Below are 12,336 nucleotides of genomic sequence, written 5' to 3'. Positions count from 1 at the left end.
CTGCACAGGAATAATAAAAACTAAAGTGATCACTCAGGCTCCTGTATATGCAGCAGGGTTTGGATTAAACAGGATTCAAATGAACGCTTGGCCAGCTGGTTGCATTAGCAGTTAGCATTAGCCTGTGAATGGGAACGGCAGTGATGCTGCTGTAGATTAACCTCTACAGCTACGTTCCTATGCTCACCTCCAGCTCTGTGTAGTGACCATAACAATGAGATCAAACCAAATCAGACCAAAGTAGCAGAAATTAGTTTCCTCTGAAGGGAGTCTGGGCTCCGCCTTGGACTGGATGAGGAGCTCCATCTTTTCAGAGGAGCTCAAAATAGAGCCACTACTCCTCCACATCAAAAGGAGGCAGTTAGATGGTTTGGGTATTTGATTAGAAGGCCTCCTAGGTGAGGCATGTCCTACCAGGAGGAGGCCCTGCAGCATCAGGGCCTCCTTCTTCTGGAGGAGGCGGCTGCAGCAGAAAATGGATGGATGCTATTTGCCTGTAACTTTCCTAAACAGCCTTTCATAAACAGAATTTCTCTCACCTTTAAGCGCAGCCTCGGTTTAGCTGAGGTCCCAGAGCGTCCTGCCTCGGATGGACGTTTGCTGGATGAATTTATGTCAGGTACAGTACGTCTCTGTGCCTGCAGGCCTCTCCCTGCTCCTCTCTCCCTCTGCAGTGTGTAATTTACCGCCTCTCTCCATCACGGCGTCACTTTTTACAGGCTGAATGAATCCCTCTGCGCTAAATCCGCTGCTGGAGAACGCCTCTGTGTGCGTTTGTGTGTCGCTTTACGTCTTCGTGTCACTCGCACGGCGCTGAACTTCACGTCTGACTGACGTCCGTTTCATCACGTGCGCCTGCGCGTGCGTGTTCACGTGACACTGTAACCTCGGCGCCCGTCGGGTTTGTCTGAGGCGCCGTGTTTCCCGCTGTCTTCGTTTTTTGTCACATCCAGACTTCTTTTCTCCGTCTTTCTGACGCGCGTTGGACTTTTTTCCCTTTCTTGTCGTGTTTGGACGGAGCGCCGCAGCGCGTCCTTGGCGCCGTCTCTCTTGCCACCTTTCTTCAGCTGGCAGCTTCAGAAGTCACATCACAGCTTCACCGTTGGCTGCAGCCCGATGCTGGTTAGTCAGAACAACTTACTGGCAGCCAAACAAGGGAATTTCTCAGCAACTTTCACACATGATGAATCATGTTTCACTTCCTCCATCGCCACACATTTTATCTGCAACAGTAATTTGTCACATTTCTCTTGTTGGATACTTTATTTGTTCATTTATTAAAGAAACAGCGGAGTGTGGAAACGGTTTTTACCCACCGCCGCACACAGATTGGACGCTCGCCTTTGACTCAGCCACTCATGTGCTCATCTTTAAAAGACTAATCTTGGTCTGAACCTTAAGCCTTGCTCAGAAAAAGACGTGTGGGAAGTTATTTTTGTTGTTTCAGTACGTGTTCCTTCTTCTGAAGCCTGTGCTGAATTTGGAAAAAGGGTGTTTGAATACACGCCTCCCTCTGCTGGGACTCGGCTAAAGAGTTTGTCCAAGTCTCTTGATCGCACGTGGACATCGCAGGCCTCTGCATGTGAAAGTAATGAAAGCTTGAGTACGTCAGGAAATCAGAGATTGTTTGTGACAAGCACATTTGTGAATCGGGCGTCTCAGCAGGTCCACCAAACCTCCGCCTGACCCTCATCAATCTGCTCCTCCTGTGGGTGGAGGGTCGTTTCGACTGATCCCGATTTTGGCTCGATGAGTGACAGGACGTTAGTGGGTGGATGGATCCTTCAGGCACACTCTCGACCGTTTTAGTTTGCGACAGCAACCCTCACTCTAAAGCCAGTCCTCCACCTGCTGCACCTCACAGAGGACCTCCATGTCAAAGGGAGGACTGCAGATACCCACTGCAGTCTGAGACGGAGGACTTGGAGTCTGTCCCAGTGTGCACTGAGAGTCTGGAGGTTTAGAAAAAGTCAAAGAGGGGAAAATCTGCAGCTCTGGAGGAATAAACTCAGCAGCTTTGTGATCTCTGTGCTCTTCGCATGAGACAAAAAGGACGACGACTCACAGCGTCGTGGGAAACATCTGGGTTTAAACAGAAGTCTTATTGGTAAACACCTCCGAGCTGGAGGGAATCATCGTTTCCCTGAAATCATCTGCTCGGGGGAACGAGTTCCTGGCACTCTCTCCATCCTGTTTTCCCAAATTAAATGTTCTAGAAGGTCAACAGCCGTGTCAGTCTTCTCAGACACACCGACTCCAGCTGTTAAACATCCTAATCTGTGTGTGTGTTTGGACACGGCTCGGGGTGAACGAACATGGAGCTGCGAGCAGAGCGGCGTGGTTACCCGTACACAGCCGCTCTGCCACAGGACTCATTAAAATTTGATCTGATCTGTACTGTAGCCATCTTAAGCTTTGGTCTGCGTTTGCTCCATATAAAAGAGCTTAGCCAGCCATTCAGATGCTTCATCACCCTATTTCAAAATATAACTGGAATCCTTTGAACAGGATAATAACAGTCGAGGCAAAATATTAATCTTAACCAAAGCTATACGTCCTAGCCAGGAAACAGGTAGGTAGTTCCATCTCTCCAAATCCTGCTTTACTTTCTCGAACAGAGGGACAAAATTTGCTTTATACATTTGTTTAAATTTTGGAGTTATAAATATCCCTAAGTATACAAAACCTGTGGTGGACCGCTTGAAGGGGAAAGAAAACAGTCCAGTTGGCACTGAATTAGGGCTCCCAATTGGCATAGCCTTAAGTAAAACCAGTATTGATGTCCCTGGATCAGAAATAAATATTAAAACATCATCTGCATATAAACTGATCTTATGCTCATAATCGATTCGCAGGCCCCATACATTAGGTGCTGTCCTTATCGCCTTGGCTAACGGTTCGATGGCAATGGCAATAGCAAACAAAAGAGGTGACAGTGGGCAGCCTTGCCTCGTTCCTCTAAACAATGGGAAACTATCTGATTTCAGTCCATTAGACAAAATGGGCGTTGGGCATCTTTCTTTGCCTTTAGACAATAATTCTGATGGCAAAAGAGCCAAACGGGACAGGCAAAAAAAAAAAAAAAAAAAGACAAAATGGACACCTGAGGATTATCATACAAAATTTTTACCCACTTAATGAAATTATCACCAAGACTGAATTTATTTAAAGTGTAAAATAACTAAGTCCATTCTATCCGGTCAAAAGCTTTTTCAGCATCCAGAGAAAGCACCAAACCACCCATGTTCCTTTGCTGAGCAGCTTAATTAGATTGAGAAGGCGCCTGACATTATTACAGGAATTACGGCCTTTTATAAAGCCTGTTTGATCTTCTTTAATAATTACAGGCAGGATAATTTCGAGTCGGGTAGCTAATATTTTAGAAAGTATCTTCCGGTCCACATTTAGAAGAGCTATCGGTCTATAAGGTGAACAAGACTTTGCACACTTCCCCTTCTTCAAAATAAGAGATATTAGCTTCCCTTAAAGTCTGAGGTAATCTATTATGCAATAACGAATAATTAAACATATTAAGTAATGGGTATTAACAGCTTACTAAATTAATATAAATAAAATAAAATATAAAATTCCCTACTAAAACATCAGGTCCTGGGGTTTTTCCGTTCTTTAAAGTTTTTACAGCGTTTAGTACTTCCTTTCTAGAAATGGGAGCATTAAGGGTGGTCTGTTGTTTTGTTGCTATGGTAGGCAGATTGAGCCTGAAGAAGAAAAACTTGTGTTTCTCACAGAAAATCATTAATCTAATAAACTTAAGAGATGTATTTCAACAGACATTTATGGTATGTGAGAGAGGCAAAGCTAGAGGGAAGAGAGGAAAAAAATATATAAAAAAAAAGAAGAAAAAAGAAAAAGAAGAAGAAAAAAAAAAAATAGATACAGCCGGACCTGAATCAAACCGTCTTCAGTTGGCTAGTTTACATTTTTAGTGTTGGTAATGTCACTGTGTTGGTTTGTGTTTGATACAAAAATATTCCACTCCTCTGACTCGACCGTTTTAGTTTGCGACAGCAACCCTCACTCTAAAGCCAGTCCTCCACCTGCTGCACCTCACAGAGGACCTCCATGTCAAAGGGAGGACTGCAGATACCCACTGCAGTCTGAGACGGAGGACTTGGAGTCTGTCCCAGTGTGCACTGAGAGTCTGGAGGTTTAGAAAAAGTCAAAGAGGGGAAAATCTGCAGCTCTGGAGGAATAAACTCAGCAGCTTTGTGATCTCTGTGCTCTTCGCATGAGACAAAAAGGACGACGACTCACAGCGTCGTGGGAAACATCTGGGTTTAAACAGAAGTCTTATTGGTAAACACCTCCGAGCTGGAGGGAATCATCGTTTCCCTGAAATCATCTGCTCGGGGGAACGAGTTCCTGGCACTCTCTCCATCCTGTTTTCCCAAATTAAATGTTCCAGAAGGTCAACAGCCGTGTCAGAGTCTTCTCAGACACACCGACTCCAGCTGTTAAACATCCTAATCTGTGTGTGTGTTTGGACACGGCTCGGGGTGAACGAACATGGAGCTGCGAGCAGAGCGGCGTGGTTACCCGTACACAGCCGCTCTGCCACAGGACTCATTAAAATTTGATCTGATCTAATGTTTTGCTTTGCTCGACTTCTCGACTCTGTTTAAAAAAAATCCTTTCCTTCTTTAGAGTCTCTCGCTTCCTCTCTCTGCTCTTGGGTATATTCATTTGGTCACTATGATGAGTGACCTTTGACCTCACTCAAAGGTCACTCAGGTGTGTAACCTGAAATAGAAACTAAGAGCAGCTTTTTGTTTTGTAAAGGCTGAAGATTGAAGTGATATTAAAACATAAAGGAAATGAAGAAACACGAACGTTACAGTCTGATGTTTGGTTGACCCATCCACCAACCCCACCTCCTCCTCCACCTATAGGGAGCTCTTTGAGGTTTTGCTGAGACCTTTGAACTCTTCCAAACTTCAGACCGTCACAGCCAGATTAAAAAAGCTGAAACAACAGCCTCACAAAGCTCATGGGCCCAACAGGAAGTGTGTCCATCGTTGTTTTCATCGATTGGTTCTGATCTTCTGACAATCTTCTCGTTGGGGATGATTCTTCATTTTCACACTTGCTGATGCTGTTACACTAATATGATTATGATGGATTTCTTTTTGCCACAGTCAAAAATCGGAGGCACTACCAAAGCGTTGTGTAATGTTGTTTATAACTCCAGAAATATTCTAAAATCACAATAATTTATTTCCTTCTCTGGAAGCTGCAAACTTTCGTTCAGCCGGCGGTCCGTAAAGCGCCTCGTGTTTCCATCCGTCCGTGGTAACTGCAGCTTAATGCCAGCTCTGCAGTTTATTACATAAACCATGTGTATTTACTCTACATGTGTGTCCGTGTGTGTGGGCGCTCATATGTGCATGTGTGGCGGCGGCGTTTGGCGCCATGGGAACAGGCATATGGTGCTGATCGCATGCTAGGAAGGTCAGCTCCGACGAGAGGAAAAAGGAAGAGACAGAAGCTGAGACGGAGGCAAGTTTTGGACGCATTTTCAGAGTGACGCTCGAGAGAAGAAAGATGGAGGTGTTGTGTCTTAAAAATCATTAGACTGAACCCCCACAGAGGGACAGCGGCAGGTACGCCCACTGCAGGGCGACTGGATAGGTCACATGACCTTTAGTCAGAAGGATGACAGACGCCTTCACGTTTCTCTCAGGTCCACAGAGAGATTGAAGATTTTACTCATTTTACTCCAGCGTGTGGCATTGATCAATAAATCAGTAAAAAGCTGTTTCAAAGCTTTGGTATAATATAAGAAAGTATCTTTATGAAGCTCAGCAAACCTAATAGAACAAAAGACAATGATAAAATCAGTGTAACAAAAACCAATCAGTGCAAATATCAGGATGTTATTAAAGTGACTTTTTATGTATTTATTTGATCGAATGGCCGACCTGGACTTCATGACATGTTGCATTTCAGTGATCGGGAAAGTATCACTGACTAAACCTGGGTCGAGTCAGAGCTAGGCTGAAGCTGGAAGATGCTTCCTTTCAAATCAAGTCTCTAACACTTCCTTTGTTATAACATTTCTTTTAGTGTTTGCCAAACAGGTCAAAATGACCTATGAGGAAGTGGATCTGAACCTGATGCTGACCCCAAACAGGTCACAGAGTAGGAGGAGCTTAAAAAGATATCAGAAGTTATTGGGAATGGGAAGAGTTCAGTACATTTAAGTCATTGGTGTTTGTGAACATAAGCAGTTAAAACATGGACGTAGTTTCCAGGTTTGAAGGCGATACCTGTGGTCAGGCTTCAGAAAGGAGGATTATCCAGGGTAGGCTCGTTGGTTAATGACTTTAAATTGACATGTCGTTAGCCAATGAGTGTTTGGTGTCACCGTTAAATTCCCCTCCAATTTCAAAACACTGATATGGGGAAAACACTCACCTCGAGACTTGAGAACAGGATGCAGTAACCCAGAGGGTGGCGTCCTCTACGTCCATCGCTGATGCTGAACAAGAAGCTTTTTAGTTTCTGGTCTTGCAAAGATTGTTGCTGGCCTGGACTGTGGAGGTGAACCTGCTCAGCAGCTACCTCCTTCAACAGCTTAGTCTAACTGTGTGGTTTAAGATGAGGTAAGATGCCCTTATTCGTCACAGAGTTGTTCACATTGTCACAGCAGCATATATTTTAATCACTTTTATATTTAAATATATTTAAATGTTCATTTGCTATTTATCTAGGGATTGAGAGTAACGCAATTTCTATTCTCTGTATGTCCTGTACATGTGGCAGAATCGACAAATAAAGTTGACTTTGACTTTGACTTTGAGCAGAGTGGACAGGGCAGTATATATTTATGCTGTTAGTGCAATAACTAAGTGTTGTCATCAGTAAAGCTCACACAGACATCCAGAAAGTAATTTATGAATTACAGATTCCACGTTATTAAAACATGTAATAGAAACATAAGAGGACCCGAAACGCTGCCCTGAGGGACTCCACATGTCAGATGTTAACTTCTTGATCATTTATCCTTGAAGCCTTGACCGTCTGAGGACAAATATGAGGCAAACCATTTCAGGTTGGACCCACACTGACCTCCCATCATTAAACTGATGCTTGTTTTCCTCTCTTTGCCCCTCAGGCTTAATGTTTCAGTTCACAGAAGTGTATTAATATCTATGACGCTGACAGTAAAGCCCACAAACACATTAAAGCTCCACAGAGAGGACGTCTGTTCTGGTCTTTGCATAACCTTTCCTTTAGCGCCAGTTTTCAAACAAATTATGAACAGTGTGTACAAGACAAATCATGGTCGAGCTGCCGTGACCTTTACCGAATATATTAATGCTCCTCTGAGGAAGAATTTGTTGATTTGTCAGCTTTTATTCTATCTTTGTTTGGTACTGTCTGGCGTGATGAATGGTGAAGCCTGTGGGCGATTCAGGCTGTGTCACCTCAGAGTAATACCTCTCGACTCCATCATCCTGTTAAAGTCAGAATAACCTTGAGATGTGTTTTCTGGAAGAAACAGGTTTGTGTGTGTGTGTGTGTGTGTGTGAGACCTCCGTGCTGGCCTGTACGGTTCAGTATAATATGACACCAGCTGCAGAGGAAAGGTAAAAAGCTTCTTGGATTAAGGAACAATAATCCTTTCTGCTGCAATGCCACTGCAATGCAACACCCTTTGTCTTATTCAGGGATGCTCCTCAAGAGTGTGTGTGTGTGTGTGTGTGTGTGTGTGTGTGTGTGTACAAATATTTGAGGGGTGTGGGTAAAAGGGCGATGGTGTCGCCTCCTGTCAGAGGATAAATGATGGAAAGCAGTAAAAGGATGGTGCCTCGTTTTAACCTTTGCTGTTTTCGATGTTTGTCCATTAGTGCAATTATAAATGAAGCCGGCAGCCGCAGCGCTCACCTGATCTGACCTCCGCTGAGACGCTGCCGTTTTATTTTTACGCTTCTGATTCACGTCCTCCTCATTTCCCTCCCCACCCTTTTCACCGCAAATGATAAATTCGGAGACTGAAGCCTCTTTGATTGATCGGCGAACACCTGAACCCGGCAGCAAACAGCAGGCAGTCGCAGTCAGAGAGGAGCGGGTGAACACGGCGGAGCATTTATGAGCTGAAGAGACAGATATTTACCTCAGGGGTCGGCCGAGACCTAAGCAGACCTTAAGAGAAGCAAATATGAGTAATCAGATGGAGAAACATGTCATTCTGTCCCTGCTCATTCAGAAATTGAGCATCTTTAGGAGTTTTGCTGCCCTTTAGTGACCCAACACAGCCCCAGGAAAGCTGTTTTCAATACGCTGATGGCATATGATTACATATTATTATTATTATTATCAGTTTAACAGGAATAGGAAGGGAAGAGGCAGTCCTGTCAAAGTCCAGTACCTGCTGAGATTCACTCCGACTCTGACTGCAGATGGATCTGAAAAATCAACAGCTATGAGGTTATAGTTGTTATAGTTTCCCCGAGAGTCTGATCACCACAAACTGACTTGGCTCAAAGTCGGACTGCGACTGTTTGGAGACGGGCTGCCAGGTGAGAGGCAACCTGTGCAGTCATCGTGCAGTGTTGCACACTCGCAGCCTACTGCAGAGGAGACAGACAGGCCACGCCCATCGCCACAAACAGATTGTTGCAATGTGTAGATGATCTGTGTTTAGCAGCAGCTGTTTGGAGACTGGTTGCCTCCCACCAGGCGACCGGTGCAATCAAAAGTGCAACATCTTCCATCTCTAGGTGACCTTGTTGCCTGGCGCCATCTTTTGTTTCCTAGTTTATTTCCTCGTTGCTTTCCAGGCTGTCGAAACACAAACAGACCTTTAAACAAACGTCCTTCGCGTTTTTCAGGTGACGTTTTCATGGCGATAAAACTACAGCTGATGTTTGTGGCTTTTTTGATGTGTTTATAACATGAAACCAACATTTTCCACATATTTTATTGACCTTGTTTTGTCCTTGCAGCTTCTTGGATTTGTCATCATGATATTCGCCCCGTCAGTCCTCCCTTATCTTCAGCCTTGGCCCCGCCCTCTTCTTCGCCACCTCCTGTCAGAGTTCTGGCCTAATGGCTGCGCAGCGTCATGGAGACGGCTGAGCACGAAGGGCCACGCCCCTCAGTCTGTGATTGGTCAGGACTCGGCGCAGGTGTTAGGCCAGTCATACCCGCGTGATGACTTCACCAACGTCACTCCAAAGATCTTGGAAAAGGTGGGCCGCAACCTCCACAACCAATCCCATCATCCTCTCTGGCTGATCAAGGAGCGCATCAAAGCTCACTTCTACAGGTAGGCAGCGAGTGCGGTCGTCAGCCAGGTGTTGTGTTCAGTTTAAATGCTGACTAACTCTCTGCAGGCTCCGTGGGTCTCTGGGGACGGCCGAGTGTAAATTTGGCTGCAGTGAAATATCGTTAAAGCTGCTGCTGATTCTCGCCATCAGAAATCTATCACAGCGACGGCGAGCGCATTAATGCTGCATTCAGAAGTCATTAAGCAGTCACTGCGAGCGTGAGCTGACATTGGTTTATGGCTCTGCCTTTTAGCAGGTCGTGAACTTTAGTCTTTAGAAAAGCCTGCGTGCTCTGATAGCAGCAGATGACGAGGAGACCCCAGAGCTGCTGGGTGATCTCCACGCTGCTCCTCGCTGCTCCTCATTACTCCCACTTTCCCTCCTCCTTGTTCCCTCCCTGACTTACACCCTGCCTGCCCACCAGCCTTTGTTTGATCGATAAAACTTTAAAACATCTAAAAAGCATTTAGTTTTCGTTTATTTGTGACAAGGAAAGCATCAAATTTTTCATGGGCCACATTATTAGGTACACCTCTGGAGGTATTTTTAATCCACTGCAAACCCCTCTGTCACAAACTTTCCACTCACAAAGGGCCCACGGTTCCAGTTTTTTACTTTATAATTGAGGGTTGGGTGGAGTTAGGGAGGGCATGTTAGCAGGCAGCGAGGGAGAAGGAGGTGAGAGCAGAGACTCTGTTGTAGCTGCAGAGCAGGAGGAAGAGAGGAAACCTCAGAAGGTTCATGGGTGGAGTGAAGTGCAGAGGGTTGGTGTGACTGAGGAGGATGCTGGGAGCAGCTGAAGGAAGAAGAAGAAACAAGAACAATCTAACGGAGCAGACACGTCTTTGATACGGACGTTGGCGAAGCTCATCTATGTGCGTGCAGATCATCTATGTGCGTGCAGATCATCTATGTGCGTGCAGATCATCTATGTGCGTGCAGATCATCTATGTGCGTGCAGATCATCTATGTGCGTGCAGATCATCTACAGTGGGGCAAAAAAGTATTTAGTCAGCCACCGATTGTGCAAGTTCCCCCACCTAAAATGATGACAGAGGTCAGTAATTTGCACCAGAGGTACACTTCAACTGTGAGAGACAGAATGTGAAAAAAAAATCCATGAATCCACATGGTAGGATTTGTAAAGAATTTATTGGTAAATCAGGGTGGAAAATAAGTATTTGGTCAATAACAAAAATACAACTCAATACTTTGTAACATAACCCTTGTTGGCAATAACAGAGGTCAAACGTTTACTATAGGTCTTTACCAGGTTTGCACACACAGTAGCTGGTATTTTGGCCCATTCCTCCATGCAGATCTTCTCGAGAGCAGTGATGTTTTGGGGCTGTCGCCGAGCAACACGGACTTTCAACTCCCGCCACAGATTTTCTATGGGGTTGAGGTCTGGAGACTGGCTAGGCCACTCCAGGACTTTCAAATGCTTCTTACGGAGCCACTCCTTTGTTGCCCGGGCGGTGTGTTTTGGATCATTGTCATGTTGGAAGACCCAGCCTCGTTTCATCTTCAAAGTTCTCACTGATGGAAGGAGGTTTTGGCTCAAAATCTCACGATACATGGCCCCATTCATTCTGTCCTTAACACGGATCAGTCGTCCTGTCCCCTTGGCAGAAAAACAGCCCCATAGCATGATGTTTCCACCCCCATGCTTCACAGTAGGTATGGTGTTCTTGGGATGCAACTCAGTATTCTTCTTCCTCCAAACACGACGAGTTGAGTTTATACCAAAAAGTTCTACTTTGGTTTCATCTGACCACATGACATTCTCCCAATCCTCTGCTGTATCATCCATGTGCTCTCTGGCAAACTTCAGACGGGCCTGGACATGCACTGGCTTCAGCAGCGGAACACGTCTGGCACTGCGGGATTTGATTCCCTGCCGTTGTAGTGTGTTACTGATGGTGACCTTTGTTACTTTGGTCCCAGCTCTCTGCAGGTCATTCACCAGGTCCCCCCGTGTGGTTCTGGGATCTTTGCTCACCGTTCTCATGATCATTTTGACCCCACGGGATGAGATCTTGCGTGGAGCCCCAGATCGAGGGAGATTATCAGTGGTCTTGTATGTCTTCCATTTTCTGATGATTGCTCCCACAGTTGATTTTTTCACACCAAGCTGCTTGCCTATTGTAGATTCACTCTTCCCAGTCTGGTGCAGGTCTACAATACTTTTCCTGGTGTCCTTCGAAAGCTCTTTGGTCTTGGCCATGGCGGAGTTTGGAGTCTGACTGTTTGAGGCTGTGGACAGGTGTCTTTTATACAGATGATGAGTTCAAACAGGTGCCATTCATACAGGTAACGAGTGGGGGACAGAAAAGCTTCTTACAGAAGACGTTACAGGTCTGTGAGAGCCAGAGATTTTCCTTGTTTGAGGTGACCAAATACTTATTTTCCACCCTGATTTACGAATAAATTCTTTACAAATCCTACCATGTGGATTCATGGATTTTTTTTTTCACATTCTGTCTCTCACAGTTGAAGTGTACCTCTGGTGCAAATTACTGACCTCTGTCATCATTTTAAGTGGGGGAACTTGCACAATCGGTGGCTGACTAAATACTTTTTTGCCCCACTGTATGTGCGTGTAGATCATCTGTGTGCGTGTAGATCATCTGTGTGTGTGTGTGACTTGTGTTACATATAAGTACAGATTTCCTCAGTGTGGACCTTAAATCATCTGTTTATACAAGAAGTTAACGTGAGTTCAAATACAGTCATGATGTGACCTGGTTTTGACGCAGCTCATCCTGTTATTGCTTCATCAGCAGGATTAAACTGTCTTCAGTGTGTGTGCTCACTCTGACGGTGTTTCTGACCCGCAGCTCATACATCGGCCGTTCGGGAAACCCCCTCTTCTCCGTCCACGACAACCTGAGTCCTGTGGTGACCACGGAGCAGAACTTTGACAGGTCGGCAGCTTCCCGTCACATTATCCACTAATATCACTGAACAGAGACGCTGCTGTGGTTTACTTTATCTTCTTTATGCTTTTACACAACTTTTCCTTTGAAGGTGAACGTTCATC

General features: G+C 45.2%; 1 protein-coding gene across 2 annotated transcripts in view; it reads left to right on the top strand.

Annotated features, from left to right (window-relative positions):
* The window catches only part of fars2 (phenylalanyl-tRNA synthetase 2, mitochondrial), a 135,192-nt gene that overhangs the window by 27,188 nt on the left and 95,668 nt on the right, over positions 1–12,336 (top strand). For both annotated transcript variants that reach the window (XM_085285750.1, XM_085285751.1), the window contains exons 2-3: positions 8,970–9,292; positions 12,134–12,220. In XM_085285750.1, coding sequence (XP_085141876.1) covers positions 8,988–9,292; positions 12,134–12,220 — 392 coding nt within the window. In that variant the 5' untranslated portion in view covers positions 8,970–8,987. The remainder of the gene's footprint in view (positions 1–8,969; positions 9,293–12,133; positions 12,221–12,336) is intronic.

The sequence above is a fragment of the Mchenga conophoros genome, linkage group LG9, assembly GCF_057382185.1.
Source record: "Mchenga conophoros isolate Kocher_MC1m ecotype Shallow Benthic linkage group LG9, M_conophoros_male_GT1.1, whole genome shotgun sequence".
NCBI lineage: Eukaryota > Metazoa > Chordata > Actinopteri > Cichliformes > Cichlidae > Mchenga > Mchenga conophoros.
Note: the sequence above shows the minus strand (reverse complement) of the source record. Positions and strands in the feature narration are given on the sequence as shown.